General features: G+C 35.5%; 1 protein-coding gene across 5 annotated transcripts in view; it reads left to right on the forward strand.

Annotated features, from left to right (window-relative positions):
* The window catches only part of SLC25A40 (solute carrier family 25 member 40), a 56,408-nt gene that overhangs the window by 26,135 nt on the left and 8,208 nt on the right, over window positions 1-22,065 (forward strand). For all 5 annotated transcript variants that reach the window (XM_090286708.1, XM_090286706.1, XM_090286710.1 and 2 more), the window contains 7 exons: window positions 141-261; window positions 1,608-1,667; window positions 3,191-3,297; window positions 10,841-10,908; window positions 12,525-12,649; window positions 13,324-13,497; window positions 21,561-21,670. In XM_090286708.1, the coding sequence (XP_090142834.1) occupies window positions 165-261; window positions 1,608-1,667; window positions 3,191-3,297; window positions 10,841-10,908; window positions 12,525-12,649; window positions 13,324-13,497; window positions 21,561-21,670 (741 nt within the window). In that variant the 5' untranslated portion in view covers window positions 141-164. The remainder of the gene's footprint in view (window positions 1-140; window positions 262-1,607; window positions 1,668-3,190; window positions 3,298-10,840; window positions 10,909-12,524; window positions 12,650-13,323; window positions 13,498-21,560; window positions 21,671-22,065) is intronic.

Below are 22,065 nucleotides of genomic sequence, written 5' to 3' on the forward strand. Positions count from 1 at the left end.
TCCCCCCGCCCCGCAGCTGTCATCCTCTCCATCTATGAGTCTGTCTCCATTTTCCTTGTTTTTATAGTTTATTTAATTTATAGCACTCAATTTTGAGGGCATTTTCCATTAAACTTTTATTTTACATCTTTTTTTAACAGATTTTTCTTCAATTAGTTAAAAATATGGATCCTGAAGAAGGAGGACCACAGATCATCAAAGTGACACCTCTTCAACAAATGCTTGCCTCTTGTACTGGAGCTATACTGACGTCACTATTGGGTAAAATAATGTTACTGATGTAGATTATGTAACGCAGTGAATCAATGAATTCCTTTGAGTTTTGCCACCTGTGATATAATTATATTTATCTTTCATAAATGTTAATATCTCTCTATCAATATAACATGGAAAGAACTCAGGACAGAGAATCAGGATACTTGAATTTTAGTCCTTGCTTTGTCATTCTCAGGGTGAATGCACAATTTATAATAGCAATACATACAAATTGTTTAACTTTGCTTATATTAATTTTAAAAATTTCTCTGGCCCACATTTATCTACTTTTTAGTCAGTTTCTTGTAGACATAGCCAAATGACATAGGTGATAGTTCAGCATTTAATGGTTTTTAACTTGGCTGGTTTATTTAAATAAGATAGTAAATGACTAGAACAAACATGAACTAATTACTTTAGGACAGTAGTATGTATGTTACTTCAGGTCAGAATGTTAGGGTTGTAAAGGCCTTAGAGATAATTCTCAGATAAGGAAAAGTTTTCTTTGGTACCATTATTTGGCATTTTTTCTACTTGGGTAAGTAAATACAGCATGCAGATTAAAACCATTCTCCTTTGCTGTGCTATTCCCAAATGGAATAACAAAACCTAGTGGTAAAGATGATTTACGGCTACCTTACTCAGATTTGAATTAACTATCACTGGATGGTGTGTGTGGCTCAGTGCATTGAGTGTCGGTCTGCGAACCAAAGGATTGCTGGTTTGAGTCCTAGTCAGGGCACATGCCTGGATTATGAGCCAGGTCCCTAGTTGGGGGCGTGTGAGAGGCAGCCAGCTGATGTTTCTCTCTCACATCAATGTTTAAAAAAAAAATTCATATTAACTATAGTTTTTCTTTAATACAGGTAAATTTATAGATTAGGAAGACTGATAGTGTTTGATTATTAACTCCTTAGAATACGGAGTTATTTTCCATATTTAAATAGACTTCAACTAGTATTTTAGTTTTAATGTTAATGGAACTATAGTCATAGAAGTATTTTAAATGATGTTTTAGTACTTGTGAGAAAAGTAACTACATTGTCTTCTCATTGATCATCTTCAATCAAAACTCAAGGGCAAAAATTAGAATGTTACATTCAAAACCACTTTAAGATAAATAATCTTACCCATTATACAGTCATGAGGAAAAGTATGATTTGAAACAGTTTGGGGCAAAAGTAGGTTTACAGTTGTTTATATATAAAATAATACAAGAATAAGAATAAACTGTGTTTTACGTACTCAAACTGTAAACCTGTTTTGCCCCACTATGTATTTTGTGTCCTTTAGACAAACATCTCTAAACTTACATGTATCACTTGTTAACTGAAATTTATGTATCTTCATAGTGACACCCCTAGATGTTGTTAAAATTCGACTCCAAGCCCAAACCAACCCATTTCCCAAAGGTATGTGCTAGTTTCCTGGAAGCATTATGTTAGATTTTTAAATGTTACTGCATTTGTTTTTGTTTGGATGTTAATCTTTTTTTTTGTCAATTAAAAAATTGATGCCTCTTTATCCTCATGCAGAAGCAATTTTTCATCACTTAGTTGTCTAGACAGAAAACAAATATGTATATATAGCACCTTTATGAACCTACTAATTAAGTCAGGGGATGATTTTATATTTGGGAATATGCCTCGCAAGTAAGAACAGGATATACTTGTCAGGGACCTAGAATCTAGCTTCCTCCTTAGGCCAAGAGCTATGCTAGTCCTAGAACATCAATAGTCATCCTACTGTTGCTTGAATACGGTGATAGGAAACTCATTCTCTTATCAGGCAGCTTGGTTAATTGCTAGACATTATAGTTTATGTGCAATCTGAAAGGACTAATTATACATTTTTATTAAGTGGGAAAAAATAGCAATTCCTTCATCAATTTTTATAGTTATATAGAGACAATGGCACTTTAAAACATGTTTAAATAACAGAAAACTGACTGGACTGTGAGGAATTTGGGTCAGACATAAATGCCACTGTGTTGACTGCATAGTAGTGAGATGGAACGAATAGTAAGTTTCAGATGAATGACAGGATAGATGGATTGTAGAAAGAGACTAAAAAGTAAGGTAGTTCCCTACACCTTAAAGAAAGCCTTAAAAACACGAGGTACTTGACTTATGAAACTCACAGAATTATATATGCGGTTGAACAGAGAAGACAATTTTGGTAGCAGGAACTAGTCCAATAAAAGGAGTTGGTATTTAAGAAAGTGGTAAATTAGGTGGGAGGTGATGAATGTTGAAAATGAACAGTATAAGTCCAGAGAAGGGACAAAACATAGCATTATTTACTTTGATCAAGAAGAATATATTTTTTCATGATCTATTTTTATTGATATAATTGGCATAAAACACTGTATTAGTTTTAGGTATGGAACATAATGATTTAATATATGTATATATTGCAAAATAAGCACCACAGTAAGTTTAGTTAACATCCATCACCTCACAAATTTTCTTTTTCATGTCATGAGAACTTTTAAGATCTATTCTCTTGGCAACTTTCAGATAAACGTTAGATTTCATAATATATTTTTGTTTGCATTTCCGTTGCATACCACAGTTTTCTTGTCAAATGGAGAGATGTACACTCATGGTCTCATATCAAAACAGGTTTTTCTCCTCTGTCTTTTCTTTCCATTTCCTAGATAACTGAAAAGAATTTATTTCTGGGTGCATTTGCTTACTACAGTTCTAAAAACAAAATCCATGAATTTACTCAGTTACTTTCACCACTCTCAATTTAGATCTCAGTGCTATGTCATTAAGCAAATCAAATAATGTATATTTTACCCTAAAAGGTGAGGACAGGGTTATATCTTATATAGTTTTCTAGTTCCCTCATTGTAATTTCAATTTGTTCATCAATAAAAATTATACAGTTGTGTCAAGTAATTGTTGACGGTTCTAATCTTTTTTGTTAGGAAAATGTTTTATATATAGTAATGGACTTATGGATCATCTATGTGTCTGTGAAGAGGAAGGCAACAAAGCATGGTATAAGAAGCCAGGATATTTCCGGGGAACATTGGTAAGGAGATTATATTATTAGTAATCACAGTATACTATTTTTATTTTTAATCTTATGAATGAAAGATTTTCCAAACTTCAGGACAGTGAAATTTTATCATACAGTTATCAAATTCATCCAGAGTAGATATTGAAGCAGGAAAAGGAAAATATTTCTTTGCTTTAAACTCTGACTTTATTTTTTCATGCTTTTTTTAATGTAGGGAAAAAGATGGAGTACATCTTTTTAGTTAAATATTTTTATATTGAGATAATTATAGGTCATACGCAATTTTCAGAAAAATATACAGGCAGATCCCATGTACCCTTTTCCCAGTATCCACCAATGGTCACATCTTACAAAACAAGTATAATATCACAACCAAAATATTGGTACTGATACAGTTAAGGTACAGAACAATTCCATCACCACAGGGATCCTTCTGTTTCCCTTTTATAGTCACACCCATTTCCTTTCTGCTCTTAACTCCTGACAACCACTAGTCTGTTCTAAATTTATATAATTTTGTAATTTCAAGAATGTTATATAAATAGAATCATAACATGTATAATATTTTGAGATTGGCACTTTTTACTTAGCATAATTATGTAGAGATTCATCCAAATTGTTGCACGTATCAATAGTTTGTTCCTTTTTATTGCTCAGTAGCATTCCATGATATAGCTATGCCCCACTTTGTTTTCTGGGCTGTTTCCAATTTTTAGCTGTTTTGAATAAAGCTGCTACATACATTTCATTCACAGATTCTTGTGTGAAAGTACGTATAAAAAATCCCCACTCATTGTTTTTTTCTCTGAACACTGCTTACAACACTTCTGAACCAGATGTGTGGGGTTTATTTTCTCCATACCAAGCAATTCTCCATTTCTCAGTGGATACCTACTAGGTACCCTGTTACATTTTAACTCAATGCTGACATTTTCTGCCTGGAGTTAGCATCAAGTCCCATAGGTTAAGGGCTCAGTCCTACAAGACTGCTCCCATTTCAGGTGCCAATCACAAGAACAAGTTGTCCCGTGTTTCTGACTGATAGACTATCAGTTGGAGTTCCCATATCTGCCTCCTTGGGTTTGAAAACTTGCTGTAATGGTTCACAGAACTCACAAAAGCAGTTTACATACTAGATTACCAGTTTATTATAAAAGGATATACTTAGGGACAGCCAGGTAGAAGAGATGTGTGGGGCAAGGCCTGGGGAAGGGGGTATAGGGCGTCCGTGCCCTCTCCAGGTGTGCCAGTCCCCCAGCACCCCCATGTGTTCACCAGCCGAAAAGCTTCCAAAGCCTGTGCTTTAGGGATTTTTGTGGAGGCTTCATTATGTAGGCATGATTGATTATATCACTGGCTATTGGTGATTAATTCAACCTCGTCCCTCTCTTTTCCCCAGAGGTCCTGAGGTTGGAGTGTAGAGTTGGGTAGGGAATGGGCTAAAAGTCCCAGCCCTCTGCAGGTGTACCTTATCTTATTATGCTCCGCTTTATTGCACTTCCCAGATACTTTCTTTTTTTAGAAACTGAAGGTTTGTGACGATCCCGTGTTGAGCAAGTCTTTTTCTAAGAGCATTTGTTCACTTTGTGTGTCTATGTCACATTTTGGTAATTGTACAATTTTCAGGCTCTCTTATTATTATATTCGTTATGGTGATCTGTGATCGGTGGTCTTTGATGTTAGGATTATAATTGTTTTGGGGTGCCAAGAACCGTGCCCATATAAGACTGCAAACTTAATTAATTGCTTAGTGCTGTGTGTTCTAACTGCTGCACTGACCAACCGTTCCACATCTCTCTCTCCCCTTGGGCCTCATATTACCTGAGACACAACAATATTGAAATTAGGCCAAATAATAGCCCTAGAATGGCTTCTAAGTGTGTTCAAATGAAAGGAAGAGTTGCATGTCTACTTTAAATCAAAAGCCAGACATGAGTAAGATTAGTGAGGAAGGCATGTCAAGAACAGAGATGGGCCCAAAGCTAGGCCTCTTGCACCAGTTAGCTGAGAAAAGCCTCTTGAAGGAAATTCAAAGTGCACTCCATGACAAACATCTCTGACAGACACGATGTTCATTACAGCAGCATGGCTGCTGACAGCAAAAACAACCCATCAGTGGAAGCAGCTGGCTTCACAGCTCCGGTGATCATCCTGAACCGTCCAGACCAAACCAGTGCTGGATATGCAGCTGTGCCGATTGTCACACAGCCCGTATTGCTTACAGATCTGCTAAGCTGAATAACATTGATTGTTGTTCTGGGGAAAAGCTGGAAGACGGCCCTAAGTTTCTGAAATCTGGTGATGCTGCCATAGTTGATATGGTTCCTGGCGAGCCCATGTGTGTTGAGAGTTTCTCTGACTGTACCCCTTTGGGTTGTTTTGCTGTTCGTGACATGAGACAGTTGCTGTGTGAGTAATCAAAGCAGTAGACAAAAAGGCAGCTGGAGCTGGCAAAGTCACCAAGTCTTTCCAGAAAGCTCAGAAAACTGTATGAGTATTATTCCCAGTACCTGACACCCCAGTCTTAATCAGTGGTGGAAGAAGGGTCTAAGAACTGTCTCAATTGATCACACTTAAGTTTAATAGTAAAGACTGGTTATTGATTACTCTTTAATGGAAACAACTTGACCAAAAATCTGTCACAAAATACTAAGACCCATTAAAATAAAATTTAATGAGAAAAAAAAAAAAGTGCTGCTTTAGTAAATATAGGGATGGTAAGAAAGTGAAGCAGCCTTATTGCTGATACAGAGATAGTTTTAGTAGTCTGTATAGAAGATAACCAGCCACAACATTGTCTTAAAACAATGCCTAACCCAGAGCAAGGCCTGAGAAAGGTGAGGAAGCTGCAGAAGAAAAGTTTTAAGTTAGTGGAGGTTGGTTTATCAGGTTTAAGGACAGAAGCTGTCTTCATAACATAAAAGTGCAAGATGAAGCAGCCGGTGCAAGATGAAGCAGCCGGTGCTGATGTAGAAGCAAGTTACTCAGAAGATGTAGCTAAAATAATTAATGAAGGCGGCTACACAAAACAACAGATTTTCAACTAGACGAAACAGCCTTATTTTGGACTTCCATAGCGAGAGAGGAGAAGTTAATGCCTGGCTTCAAAGCTTCAAAGGACAGGCTGACTCTGTTGTTAGGAACTTAGGCAGCTATTGACTTAAAATTGAAGCCAGTGCTCATTTAGATTATTCTTGAAAATGCTAGGGCCCTTAAGAATTATGCTAAATCTCCTCTGCCTGTGCTCTATAAATGGAACAATAAAACCTGGATGACAGCACATCTGTTTATAACACGTTTACTGAACATTTTAAGCCCATTTTGAGACCGACTGTTCAGAAAAAGATTCCTTCAAAACAGTACTGCTTATTGACAATGTACCTGATCACCGAAGAGCTTTGATGAAGATATACAGTGAGATTAGTGTTCTTTCCGTGCCTGTTAACACAACATCCTTTCTGCAGCTCATGGATCAAGGAGTAATTTCGACTTTCATGTTTTATTATTTAAGAAATACATTTTGGCCCTGGCCGGGTGGCTCAGTTGGCTTGAGCATCATCCTGGTATGGCAGAGTTGTGGGTTTGCTCCAGTCAGAGCGCACACAAGAAGCAACCAATGAATGCATGGATGGGTGGAACAACAAATTGACATTTCTCTATCTCTCTATCTCTATCTCTCTTCTCTGTCATTCCCTTCCTGCTCTAAAACTTAATTTAAAAAATGCATTTCATAAGGCTGTAGCTTCTATAGATAGTGATTTCTCTGATGGACCTGGGCAAAGTCAATTGAAAACTTTCTGGAAAGGATTTGCCATTCTAGGGGCCATTACGAACTGTCATGATTCATGGGAAAAGGTCAAAATATCAGCATTAATAAGAGTTTGGGAGAAGTTGATTCCAACCCTCATGAATGACTTTGAGGAGCCCAAAACTTCAGTGGACGAGTAACTGTAGATGTGGTAGAAATGGCAAGAGAACTAGGATCAGAAGTGGAGCCTGAAGATGTGACTGAATTGCAGCCATCTCATGATAAAACTTGAGCAGATGAGTAGTTGCTTCTTATGGATGAGCAAAAAAAAAAAGTGATTTCTTATGAAGGAATCTCTTCTTGGTGATGCTGTGAAGATTGTTGACATGACAACAAAGGGTTTAGAATGTTACATTAACTTAGTTGATAAAGATGAGGCAGGGTTTGAGAGGATTGACTCCAATTTAGAAAGAAGTTCTGTGGGTAAACTGTTGATAAATAGCATTGTATGCTACAGAGGAATTGTTCATGAAAGGAAGAGTCAATTGATGCAGCAAACTACATTGTTGTTCTGTTTTAAGAAATTGCCAGCCCAGCCTCAGCAGTCACCATCTGATCAGTCAACAGCCATCAACCTTGAGGCAAGACCTTCCACCAGCAAAAATTCACAATTTGCTGAAGGCTCGGATAATGATTAGCATTTTCTTAGCAATAAAGTGTTCTTTTAATTAAGGAATATACATTTTTGGACATAATGCTGTTGTACACTGAATAGATTACAGTGTCATATAAACATAACTTGCATACACACTGGGAACCCAAAAAATGTGTGACTCGCTTTATGGCATATTTGCTTTATGGCAGTCGTCTGGAGCTAAACTGGAAATCTCCCAGGTATATCTGTATTACTTGGTTGGTTCCCCTAACCAGCCCCCTCCTTGTGGTTATCTAGGGGCTTCCAAAAAACCACCTCGTTAGCATAAGCTCAGGTGTGGTTGAAAGGGCCTTGTTAGGAATAACAAAAGAATCATTTAACCTTTATCTGAAACTATTTCAGGACTGAGGACAAAAGATTAAATATTGTGACAAAAGATGCTTCCGTTGTCCTTTATCACTTAGGACATTTTAAGAATTTTAGGTGATGTGTTCCAGAAACCATGACAAAAACCAAAATGTGTATTTCTTATTATAATTCATAATATTTAAATCTGTGAGATAAATGCTCAGGACTACAGTTGTTGGGTTCATATGGTAGTTGCATGCTTAGTGTTTGTTGACCTAACAACATCCAATCCTGTAAAAAAAAAAAAGTTTATTAGAGTCGACAGATTGAGAAAAAGTGCTTCTCAGGATGACAGTTTGCAGTTGTTTATGCGTTTGCAATTGAGAGAAGCAAGGAAGATTACTTGAAGGTAGAAAAAAGCAAGGCAGGAGACTGGATTACAGGATAGCTAACAAGATTATGTGCTCTAGAGTTTGAGGGTCATTATACTTCCCAGGGGACTGAAAAAAGGCTTTTCAAAGATGTGTTAACCTAGATGCACAAAAACAATGGCTAGGACTCTCTAGGCGAAGATTAAGATTTTACTAAAGAGTACTCACCATGACCTTCCCACTTAGGAATTTAATCAGATCACCCTGTGAGGCTACTTCTAGTTGCTTAACTTGTACATTCCCCATTTTTGTATACAACATTGTGCTTTGCAAATATTTTTTTTCATACTGCCTACCTTGCTTTTTATTTTTTTCTTCTCTTAAATGGGGTCTTCAGTTTAAAATTTTGATTAAGTTTAATTTATCAGTATTTTTCTATATAGATCATGGAAAATGTCAAGTCTAAGAACCCTTTACTTGAAGATTTTCTCCTATTTAAACAAAATTAAAATTTAAGTATAGTTAGTATACAATATTACATTGTTTATATTAGTTTCAGGTGTGCAGTCTAGTGATTCGACATTTTTATACCTTACAGAGTGATCACTTCCCTAATTCTAGTAATCATTTATCACAGTGCAAACTTATCGCAATATTGTTGATTATATTCCCCTTCCCCTTTTCATCCATCTTCTCACTGCCTCCCTTCTGGTAACCATCCCTTTAGTCTCTTTCTATGAGTCTATTTTTATTTTTTCTTTGTTTTTTAATATTCCATGTATAAGTGAAACCATACAGTATTTGTCTTTCTCTGCTTGATTTATTTCACTTAGCATAATACCCTCTAGATCCTTTCATGTTGCATATGACAAGATTTCACTCTTTTGTATTGCTGTGTAATTTTTCATTGTATATATATGCCACATCTTTATTCATGCATTTATCGATGGACACCTAGGTTGCTTCCATATATTGACTATTGTAAATAATGCTGCAATGAACTAGGAGTGCACCTATCTTTTCAAACTCATGTTCTTGTTTTCTTTGGATAAATACCGAAAAGTGGAATTGCTGGGTTATATGGTAAGCCTATTTTTAGGTCTTGAGGAATCTTCATAATGTTTTCCATAGGGGTTGCATCTGTTTATAGTCCCGCCAACAGTGCACAAGAGTTCCTTTTTCTCCATGTCTTCACCAACACTTGTTATTTGTTCACTTTTTTATAATAGTAATTCTGATTGGTGTGCAATAGTATCTCATTGTGGTTTTGATTTTCATTTCCCTGATGATTAGTGGTGTTGAGCATCTTTTCATGTTTGTTGGCCATCTGTATGTCCTCTTTGGAGAAATATCTTTTCATGTCTTCTGCCCATTTTTCAATTGGATTTGTGTGTGTGTGTGTGTGTGTGTGTGTGATTGAGTTTTATGTGTTTTTTTAAATATATTTTGGATATCAACCCCCTTATCAGATATATCATATGCAAATATATTCTCCCGTTCCATATGTTGATTTTAGTTTTGTTAAAGGTTTCCTTTGCTGTGCAGAAGCTTTTTAGTTTGATTAAATCTCATTTGTTTTGTTTTATTTTTGCCTTTGTTTCCCTTGCCCAAGAGGCTGTATTCAAAAAGACATTACTCAGACTGATGTCAAATAGTTTACTTCCTGTGTTTTCTTCTAGGAGTATTATGGTTTTAGGTTTCACATTTAAGTCTTTAACCCATTTTGAGTGGTCCTGTTTTATTTATATTTTACATGTATGTTTTCAGTTTGCTCAGCACCTCTTGTTGAAAGACTGTCATTACTCCATTATATATTTTTACATCTTTGTCATAGGTTAGTTGACCATATAAACTAAGTTTCTGGCCTCTCTATTCTGTTCCCTTATTCTGTGTGTCTGTTTTTGTGTCAGTACCATAGTGTTTTGATTATTGTAGCTTTGTAGTGTAGTTTGAGGTCAGGGAGCATGATACATCCAGCTTTGTTCTTCTTTCTCAAGATTGCTTTGATTATTAGGGGTCTTTTGTGGTTCCATACAAATTTTAGGGTTATTGTAGTTCTGAGAAGAATAACATCAATTTTTGTTTTTGTTTTTGTTTTTTTTTTGTTTTTTTAGAGATAGGAAGAGGTGGAGGGAAAACATCTGTTTGTTGTTCCACTTATGTATGCGTTCATTGGTTCTTATATGTACCCTGACTAGGGGTCAAACCTGCAACGTTGGTATATTGGGATGATGTTCTAACCAACTGAGCTACCTGGCCTGGGGAAAATTTCTTTAAAAAAAGAAAAGATTGGCCTTACATAAATCTGAGAAGTTTATATTTTAGAAATGAACACTTGAGAGGATCAAATTACCAAATCAATTATTAATATAAACTTTTTATATATCAGGTTTAGGGATATATTTTGACTACTTTTTTCTATTATAATTTTAGGATGCCTTTTTGAAAATCATTCGAAATGAGGGCATTAAATCCCTGTGGAGTGGCCTTCCCCCTACCTTGTAAGTTGAAATGTATTACTGTTTTTTACTAAGTGATGGTGGTGTTTTGTTTTGCTTTATAATCAGCATGATTAGACAAAATTGTGCATTTTTTAATATTAGGGCTTTTTTAAAGCATTGTTTTATGAGTTCCACAATCACCAACACATTTGATGATTTGCTAGGTCTTGTGGGACCTAAAGAAGGTTACACTAATGTCTGTAGTTTATTACAGCAGAATGACACAAAGCACAATCGGTAGGGGGAAAAGACACAAAAGAAGGTGACCAGGCAATAGACTCCAGAGTCCTCCCTCATGACATCACCCAGGATGCGTTTATTCTTTCAGCATTGAACTACAGCAGCATGTGAACAGAGTTTCTACCTTCAATCACACTTGAATTTTGGAATCTAGGGCTTTCATTGAGGGTTGATGGCATAAGCACATTCTGTGTTTGTGACCAACTATGATTACAACTCCATACCCCTAGAAGAAAAGCTGATGTTTATCAAAAATCACAGCATTTGCACAAATCAACCTAGACAAGTTGATTTAGTGTTCCAGATATAGAGAAAAACCTTATAATAGGGAATATTCCAAGGGCTAACTTGCTTAGAGTTGGCCAGAGGTCAGGCATGCAGATAATGCTCTCCTGACCATATAGAAGATTTGAACAACTAGGCTTGTGTTGTCTTTGGTGCACAAGCGTAACTTCTTTTCATGTTCAGAAATTGAGAATTTGGTGTATGACTTTTTGTTTATTTTGCTAAAATACTGAGATACTGTGACAAGTACACTTTTCCAGATAATTATAGTTCTCTACTAATTAGTTATTATGTGAATTAATGTGAAACACTAGTAAGGCTTAAGTAAAAATTGCAGCTAATACCTTGCCCTTATATACCTTGTTTGTTTCTAATTTACCTTTTGATGGAACAAATTAATCAGCTTTGAGGCATATACTTTAAACATTGCCTAAGTTTATAAACTTAGTAGTAGATCCAAGACCAGCGGTCAATTGTATTTCAAAATTCTTATCATCAGACTTCATTATAGAACATTAGGTGTTCTGTAGTGTGGTCTGTGAATGTCCAACATAGACTAGTTTCTTGTTACATTAATATTCATGACATGACAGCACCTGCAACTTTTTGTTTAACTTAGTTAATAATTCCCTTCTGATATTTTCATTTGAAAGAATGTCATCAGAATTTCCTCGATACTAGTATATGTAAGTCTGGCATCATTAATTGTAATTTATTTCCAGTTTTGTAAGCAGGTATGGTATACGTTCCATAGTTAAAAAACATTTTACAATTGTTTTTGTACTTCTTACTTGAGTGATTTTCATCTTATGATAGAAAAGTATCCTCATTTACCTTTTCTTATTTATGATCTGACTGGTACTCTAACTTATTTTCACATCTAGAATGTAAGCTTCTGGAGGTCGGATACCTGTTGTACATTTTTTTGCAGCCTACTATGTTAATTTTTAAAATAAAAGAAAAATTGACCTCATTGGCTCATACATTATGGTTCTTAGCTTGTATAAAATATAAAGAATTTACCTTGTATTAATGATATATTTAAGCATTTTAATAATTTTATACACATCTTTTTTGTATATTTCTAACAGAGTAATGGCAATTCCTGCCACAGTTACTTATTTTACCTGCTATGAGCAATTAACTGCTCTCTTGAAATCTAAATTAGGAGAAAATGAAAGCCGAATACCAATTGTTGCTGGAATTGTGGCCAGATGTAAGTAGTAAGTTTACTATATTTTCATTTTATGTTTAAAGCTTCTTTTAAAATTTTGACATTCAAGAGAATCTGTATAAAATTCAGACTATATATTTTACCTTTGTAGTTTGTACTAATTTGTTAATATTTATACTCTAGAAGTCATATGGTATGGTAATTGCCTTCAGAAAGAAATGGGATCAACCCATCCCTGTTGAATATTGGACCGAGATTTTAGAATGATTTTAGACTTTAGATTCTGGATATTAGGATGACATCAGATTGATGTCAGATTAATGCAAAAGTTCTGAATCATTTTTCTTAGAGTCTTTGAGATTCAGAGTTTCACCAGAAGGAAATTTGCCTCTATGCAGAAGGACATTTTTGTCTGTGCAGTTGGAGTGAAGTTTTTGTAGTAGTTCTGGCTGATGTGTAAGATTTCTGGAACTGCCCTTGAAAGAGTTGAAACCAGAAAGAGTAAGGTATATGGAAACAGATGTTTAAGAATTACCCTTACCAAAGAAAAAAAGCTGCACCAATATGTTGGCATTAGATATTTGATTTATAAGGTTTGCAGATATTTTAGAATAGAAGTTTAAAATATAAAATGCATGAACTATTAATTTTGCATTGTGCTTGCATATAGTACATGGCTCTGTTTTTGTTTTTTAATATTTGGTTGTTTGTATTAGTTGGTGCAGTAACTGTGATAAGTCCATTAGAATTGATAAGAACCAACATGCAATCTAAGAAGTTTTCTTATAAGGAACTGCATCAGTTTGTCAGCAAGAAAGTATCTGAAGATGGTTGGATTTCCCTTTGGAGAGGCTGGGCTCCTACTGTTCTTAGAGATGTACCATTCTCAGGTAGGGTTCATCTTATCTGTAACTACTAAATTTTAAGTAGCTTTGTCTTATTTATATACTACATTAAAATCAACTAAATTTAAATCCCTTAAGGCTAAGGGTGAGCTATCTTCTTTAGTAACCACAAACTCCTAGTTCAGCGTTGGGCTCTTAGAGCTTTATAGGTCTTTATTGAATGAATAGTTTCTAATTCAAGCTTGGTTTTATTTTCTTCTTATGTTTAATTTCTTTTCAGACATTAATTGGTATTCATTTATATTTAGATAATACAAACTAACTTATTCTAAATAAGTCTAAGTCATAATTAGTAAAGTAAGTAAACTACTACAAATCAGCAGTATTCCCTCACTTACTGCAGGTATTACGTTCCAGACTCCCCCGCCCCCCACGAAGTAGGAACCTTACATTTATTCTACACTCTTAAACCTACCTAACTTTAACAACGTACGTATACAGTACCGCAAAATCCTGCGATATAGTGAAAAATCCGCGATAACTAATTAAATATAATATTTTTAAAAATCCTGCGATACAGTGAGGCCGTGATAAGTGAACCGCGATATAGCGAGGGACTACTGTATCACAAAATACATTTCAGGCTGCCTATGAATAATACTGACCCCTACTTTCTTCAGTTGTCAAAGACAAAAATCTTCCCCATTAAATGAGTATCCTGTAAACAAGACTATTATAAATCTGATGGAAGATTATGCTAATCGTTGAATTATGAAAAGGGTGAAAATCATGAAAAAGAACTATAAAGCTAACAAATAACTTGTAGAATGTGTATACTTCAATACTATTTCTCTTGTGTATCATGGGATTTTTCAAGACCTGAAAGAAATAATTATCAAGAACCTTTGTATTAACATTCTGCTTCCTTTTTTGCTTTGTATTTTATCTTTACTTTTGGGCTCTCTTATTCACATCTCTATGTTCTTTCTGTTTTCATTAGTATTTTTCTTCAACAGTTTGTGATCAGTTTAAAAACATAGTGTAATTAATCATAGATTCCTAGACCAAATATATTTTTTATTTTTGTATTATATGATATTTGACACAGAGAAAGTAACATTATAAAGTATACTAATAAAATGAACACTGATGAAGTCACTACTTCAGTATATGAACTAAAACACTGCAGTTTTTAAAATCATGAAGCCCTTCTCTACTACTATAATATACCCATTGGTAGCTACTATATTGATTTTTTCTTCTTTTTTAAAATAGTTTTATTTTGATTGTTTTAAAAATAAAAAAATATTTTAAAATGTTTATTCTATTACAAGGGTCCCCAATTTTTCTCTTTTTGCCCCCCTCCACCTAGCCCACCCCCTCCTCCCACAGTCAGTGCCCACACCATCGTCCATGTCCATGGGTCATTCATACAAGTTCTTTGACTACTCCCTTCCCATTCCTTCCACCTTTCCCCACCTCGCCCCTCTTCTTACAGCTGTCAGTCTGTTCCATGTTTCCATGTCTCTGGTTCTGTTTTACTTATTTTGTTCATTAGATTCCACTTGTAAGTGAGATCATATGGTATTTGTCTTTCATTGACTGGCTTATTTCACTTATCATAGTAGTCTCCACTTCCATCCATGTTGTCAACAAAAGGTAGGAATTCCTTCTTTTTCTGCTGCATAGTATTCCGTTATGTAAATGTACTACAGTTTTTTAATCCACGGATCTACTGATGGGCACTTAGGTTGTTTCTAACACTCGGCTATTGTAAATGATGCTGCTATGAACATAGGGGTGCATAGGTTCTTTTGAATTGGTGTTTTGAGGTTCTTAGGGTGTATTCCTAGCAGTGGGATCACTGAGAATTTTAATTTTAATTCCATTATAATTTCTCGAGGAAATTCCATACTGTTTTCCACAGTGGCTGCACCAGGCTGCATCCCCACCAACAGTGCACTAGGGTTCCCTTTTCTCCACATACTTGCTAGCACTTGTTTGTTCATTTTTCAATGATGGACATTCTGACAGGTGTGAGGTGATATCTCAATGGGGTTTAATTTGCATCTCTCTGATGGCTAGTGATGCTGAGCATTCTTTCATATGCCTATGGGCCCTCTGTATATCCTCCTTGGAGAAGTTCAGGTCCTTTGCCCAATTTTTAATTGGTTTGTTTGTCTTTGTGGTTTTGAGTCGTTGTGAGTTCTTTATATATTTTGGAGATTAAACTCCTGTCCAAAGTATCAGTTGAAAATATGTTCTCCCATACAGTCAGTTCCCTTTTCATTTTGATGATAGTTTCTTTATTCATGCATAAGCTTTTTAATTTGATTTAATCCCTCTTGTTTACTTTTCCCTTTATTTCTCTTGCCCTAGGAGATATATCAGCAAAAATATCGCTACGTGGGATAACTGAAATTTTACTAGGACTTTTATGGTATTGCAAGTTATATTTAAGTCTTTTATACATTCTGAAACTATTCTGGTATGTGGTCTAGTTTCTTTTTTTTTTTTTTTTTTTTTTGCATGTACCAGTCCAGCTCTCCCAACACCATTTTTTGAAGAGACTGTCTTCACTCCACTGTATGCTCTTGCCTGCTTTGTCAAATATTATTTGAACATAGAGACATGAGTTTATTCCCAGGCTCTCTGTTCTGTTCCATTGATCTGTATGCCAGTTCTTATATCAGTACCAGACTTTTGATTACAGTAGCCTTGTAATATAGTTTGATACCAAGTATCATGATCCCTCCAACTTTGTTCTTCTTTCTCAAGATTGCTGAGGCAATTCAGGGTCTTTTGGTTTGATATAAATTTTTGAAATATTTGTTCTAGATATATAAATATGTCATTGGTATTTTAATAGTAATTACCTTGAATCTATAGATTGGTTTGAGTAGTATGGCTATTTTAATGGTGTTAATTCTTCCAATCCATGAACACAATATATGCTTCCGCTTCTTTGCATCTTCCTCAATTTCTTTTTTCAATGTCGTGTAATTATCTGAGTACAAGTCTTTTACCTCCTTGGTTAAATTTATTCCTAGGTATTTTCTTTTTCTTATTGCTATAGATAATGGGATTTTTTCTTAGTTTCTCTTTCTGATATTTCACTGTTGGTGTACAAAAATGCCATCGATTTCTGAGTAATGACTTTGTATCCTGCTTCTTTGCAAAACTCACTTATTTAGATGAGTAGTTTTTTGGTGGCGCCTGTTGGGTTTTCTGTGTAACATTAGCATGTTGTCTGCAAATGACAGTTTTTCTTCCTTCTTTCCAGTCTGGGTGCCTTTTATTTCTTTTTCTTGTGTGATTGTTGTGACTAGAACTTCCAATACTATGCTGAATAAGAGTGGTGAAAGTGGACACCTTTGTCTTGTTCCTGATCTTAAGGAAAAAGCTTTTAGTTTTTGCCCATTGAGTATGATGTTGGCTTCTTCTATATGGCCTTTATTATGTTGAGGTATGCTCTCTCTATTCCCATTTTGCTGAGAGTTTATCATAAAAGGGTACTGGGTTTTATCGAATGCTTTTTTAGAATCTATTGATATGATCATGTGATTTTTGTCTTTAATTTTATGTGATGTTTTATGTTTATTGATTTGCGAATATTGTACCATCTTTGCATCCCTGAGATGAATCCCACTTGATCATGGTGTATGATCTTTTTAATGTATTGCTGGATCTGGGTTACCAATATTTTGTTGTTAGGAGTTTAGCGTTTAGGTTCATCAGATATTGGCCTATAGTCTTCTTTCTTTGTTATTTTCCTACTGGTTTTAGAATTAGGATAATGCTGACCTCATGTAATGAGTTCAGAAGTCCTTCCTCTTGAATTTTATGAAATAGCCTCAGAAGGAGAGGTGTTAGTTGTTCTTGGAAGGTTTGGTAGAATTCACCTGTGAAGCCATTCAGTGTAGGGCTTTTGTTTGGGAGTTTTTTTGATTACTACTTCAGTTTCACTAGGCGTAATCAGTCTTATTTAGATTCTCTGATTCTTCCTGATTTACTTTTGGAAGGTTATATGTTTCTAGGAATTTATTCATTTCGTCCTGATTGTCCAGTTTCTTGGCATGTAATTGTTCATAATATTTTCTTACAATCCTTTGTATTTCATTGGTGTCAGTTGTTATTTCTCCTTTTTAGTTTCTTATTTTATTTATTTGGGACCTCTTCTCTCTCTCTCTCTCTCTCTCTCTCTCTCTCTCTCTCTCTCTCTCTCTCTCTCTCTCTCTCTCTCTCTCTCTCTCTCTCTCTCTCTTTTATGGGTCTGGTTAAAGGCTTGTCAATATTGTTTATCTTTTCAAAGAACCAGATCTTGGATTCATTGATCTTTTATATTTTTCTTTAGGCTCTTATTTCATTAATTTCTGCTCTAATCTTTATTATGATTTCCTTCCTTCTACTCACTTTGGGCTTTATTTGTTGTTCTTATTCAAGTTCCTTTAAGTGTGAAGTTAGATTGTTTGAGTTTTTTCTTGTGGGGTGTTTTTTTTTTGTTTTGTTTTGCTTTTTGTTTTAGATAGGCCTGGAAAGCTATTAATTTACCTCTTAGGATTGCTTTCCCTGTGTGCCACAGATTCTGGATTGTTGTGTCCTCACTTTCATTTATCTCAAGGTATCTTTTGATTTCTCATTGGTCTTGTTGTTGGCCCATTCATTCTTTAATAACATGTTATTTAGCTTCCATGTCTGTGTATTTTTCAGTTGTAATGATTTCTAGTGTCATAACATTGTGGGTTAGAGAAGATATACTTGATAGGATTTCAATCTTCTTAAATTTATTGTGAGTTGTTTTTGTTCTTAACAAGGGGTCTATCCTAGAAAACATTCCATATGCACTTGAAAAGTATGTATATTCTGCTACTTTGCAGTGAATTGCTCTGAAGATATAAATTAAATCCATCTTATCTAGTGTGTCATTTAAGGCCACTCACTGTCTCCTTGTTGATTTTCTCCCTGGAAGATCTATCCATTGAAGTAAGTGGGTGTTAAAATTCCCAACTATGACTGTATTTATCTCTCTCTATTATGTCCATCAAGATTTGCTTTACATATTTAGGTGCGCCTTTGTTGAGCACGTAAATGTTTACTACAGTTATAACTTCTTGTTGCATTGGTATCTTTTATCATTATGTAGTGTCCTTCTTTGTCTCTTACTATAGCCTTGGTTTTAAAGTCTATTTTGTCATCTATTACTACTGCTACCCCAGCTTTTATTTCCTTTCCATTTGCATGAAATAATCTTTTTCCATCCCTTTATTCTCAGTCTGAGATGGGTCTCTTGGAGGCAGCATATATATGGGTCTTCTTTTCTTACCTATTCAGCTACCTTATGTCTTTTGGTTGAAGCATTTAAGCCACTTATGTTTAAGGTGATTATTGATAGATACATATTTGGTGATATTTTATTGTTAAACTATTCTGTTTTTTCATTTTTGTTTTCATTTTTTCTCTTTCTTCTTCTTAAAGCAAGCCCTCTAGCATTTGTTGCAGTACTGGTTTGGTGTTAACAAACTACTTTGGCTTTTTCTTGTCTGGGAAGCTCTTTATTTCTCCTTTGATTTTAAATGATAGCCTTGCCAGGTAAAGTAGCCTTGATTGTAGGTCTTTGCTTTTCATCACCTTGAGTATTTCATGGCACTCCCTTTCAGTCCACTCTGGCCTGAAATGTTTCTGTTGAGAAATCAGATAACACTCTAAATGGTGCTCTCTTGTGGGGAACTATCTGCTTTTCTCTTGTGGCTTTGAGGATGCTCTCCTTGTCTTTAAGCCTTGCTATTTTAATTATGATGTGTCTGGGTATAGGCCTCTTTGGGTCCAAATTATTTGGGACTCCCTGAGCTTCCTGGACTTGTGTGTCTTTTTCCTTCACCAGATCCGGGAACTTTTAGGTCATTATTTCTTCAGAAACGTTCTTGATCCCTTGCTCGCTCTTCTCCTTTTGGTATTCCCATGAAGCGAATGTTGTTACATTTCATGTTGTGGAAAATGTTTCTTAAGTTCTCATTTTTTTAAATTGATTTTTCTTTTTGTTGGTCAGCCTGGGTATTTTTTTCTACTTTGTCTTCCAAATTATTGATGTGATACTCTGCTTCATCTAACCTACTGTTTATTCTTTCCAGTGTATTATTTATGTCAAATATTGCATTCTTTATTTCTGACTGGTCCTTTTTTTATTATTTCTATGTCTTTTTCATGCTGTTGAGTACCCTATAATCATTACTCTCAAGTCTGATAAATTTCTTGCCTCTATTTCATATAGCTCTTCTAGAGAATTCTAATGTTCTTTTATTTGGGCTCTGTTTATTTGTCTTCCCATTTTGGCTGCTACCTATGTATTAGGTAGATCTACAAAGAGTCTGGAGCTGGCCTTTGTCTGACACTGCTTGTAACTGGCCCTGGTCAACTTTTTTTTCAGCTATCAATGATCCTCTGTGTGTGGGTCCCTCTGCTGGGCCTGTTTGTTTATAGAAAGAACCAGGCTGCCCACCAAGGCCAGCTTTTATCAGCACTGGACACTGGGTGCGGTCAGCTGAAGTCTCATAGAGCTCTGCAGGGTGTAGCAGAGTAATTTCTGTGGATGGGGCTATTGCTTCCCCTCAGACTGATGCCGTTTGTAGTGGAGTGCTCTGCCTGAGAAAGATGGCTTCTGCAGTATGGGAATGACTCAGCATGGGGATCCTGGCAGCTTTCCCTTCAGTTCTCTCCCTAAAGCCACCAACCCCAGACTCTCCTCAAGTGTCTCTAGTTCACTCTGCCCTCCCTTGCCAGAGCCAAGGGTAAGTGGCTGCAAATGAAATATTATGCATTGGCCCTTTAGCAGGCTCTCTGAATCTCCAGCTGTCTATCTCTGGCAGACAGAAACCCTGCTGCTTTTCACATGGAATTACCTGGGTTCCTTTCTGGCTCCGGCACTGTAGGCTGAGGAGCCATCTTGGGGTTTAGACCCCACACTTCTTAGGTGGAACCCTCCAGCCGCTGAAATCTCCCTCCAGAACATCAGCTCCCACCCATGGGAGCCCAGCCAGCCCTCTCAGATCTCCTCCACACTCCCTGCCAGTTTCATTTTGGTGAAATGGTTTATTTTGTCTGTCAGTAACCACAAAGCAAAATTAAAGTTTATTCTTATTTTTATGTATAGCTGTTTTATTTTTATTCATGTTTATGTGTGAGTAAACAGTGTTTCTTTGAATATTTTTAATAGTCTCTTAGTGTATATATACAAGAATCTCTCCTATATTAGATTTGCTGGTTCATATATTTAAAATTTTACTAGGTAATATAAACTTTTTTAATGTGGGTGTATGGATCTACATACCGACCAACTTCACTTCATACCCTCCCTGGTACTTTTGTTGCCTTAAGTTCTTAATTTTTGTTTAGTAAGTTAAAGTTGTTATCTCACCTTAACTTACATTTTCCTTATTACTACAGAGGTTGGGCACTGTTTCATTGGCCTTTCATTTATCCATAATTGATTTGTGGTTATGGAGTGAAATAAGTATTCAGTTTCATTTCCCCCTGCAGGTGGATAGTTTTCTCAGCATCATGTTCTTGATGCATATCCTTTATCAAGTTAAAGTAGTTCTCTTTTAACCCCCCATTTTCCAAGAAATTTGTTTCCTTTAAACAAACATGATCCTGTGATTCTGTCAATGTGATAAATGGCATCTAAAGGGTTTATTATATTTGCTACATTTGCTTTCCTCAGATAAGTCAGTTTAGTCATAGTGTATGATGTTTTATGAAATACCTCTGGCTTTAGTTGCTCTTTATTATTTAATCTTTGTAAGATTTTACACCTATATTCATGAATGGGACTGGCCTATACTTTTCCTTTCTCCTACTGTCTCTGCAGGTTTTGGAATTAAAGTCCTATTTCACTGATGCAGTCTTTGTTTGTTTGTTTATAAGACTTCTAGCACATTTCTGAGAACTTGGTTCCTTTTTTTTTAAATGTCACCTAGTATGTGTCTAAACAGAAATAAATATGTGTATAGGTTGGAATGTCTCCTTTCCTTTAATATATAACCTCATAAATATTTTCTTTAAAGGCCACATTTCATTTCTAATTATGCATTCATTTCATTCTGTTTTTATAGCAATGTACTGGTATAACTATGAAGTTTTGAAGAAGTGGTTGTGTAAGAAGCTGGGTTTACGTGAACCAACATTTATGATCAACTTTACTTCAGGGGCATTGTCTGGTTCTGTAAGTTTATTCTTTTTTGTTGTTGTTGTTGTTAATATGCCAGAATAATGATAATGGTCTTATTAAAACATAGAATGTTAACATTTCATGTCTATTGAAATAGCACTTTTGAGCTGTAATGCTTTAAATTTTCTAAATATTTACTATCCTATGTTGAAATAAATTGCTAGCTATTTAAATATTTTAAAATTCACTTTGTGTCTGCTTTTATTATATTACATATATGAGGGGGGACCCCCCAAAAAACCAGAGTTATCTTCTGGAGTGCAGGCCTCTTGTAGAACAGGCTTCCCCCACTAGGTGAGTGTCCTAGGAACCCATCTATATCAGTGTACCAGCTGGTGTTGTTGTGAGAGGCTGTGTTTGGCTTCAGTGGATTTTTTTTTGAAGATTCT

This window comes from Furipterus horrens, unplaced genomic scaffold (assembly GCF_987537825.1).
Source record: "Furipterus horrens unplaced genomic scaffold, mFurHor1.1.pri manual_scaffold_9, whole genome shotgun sequence".
In the NCBI taxonomy this organism is placed as follows: domain Eukaryota; kingdom Metazoa; phylum Chordata; class Mammalia; order Chiroptera; family Furipteridae; genus Furipterus; species Furipterus horrens.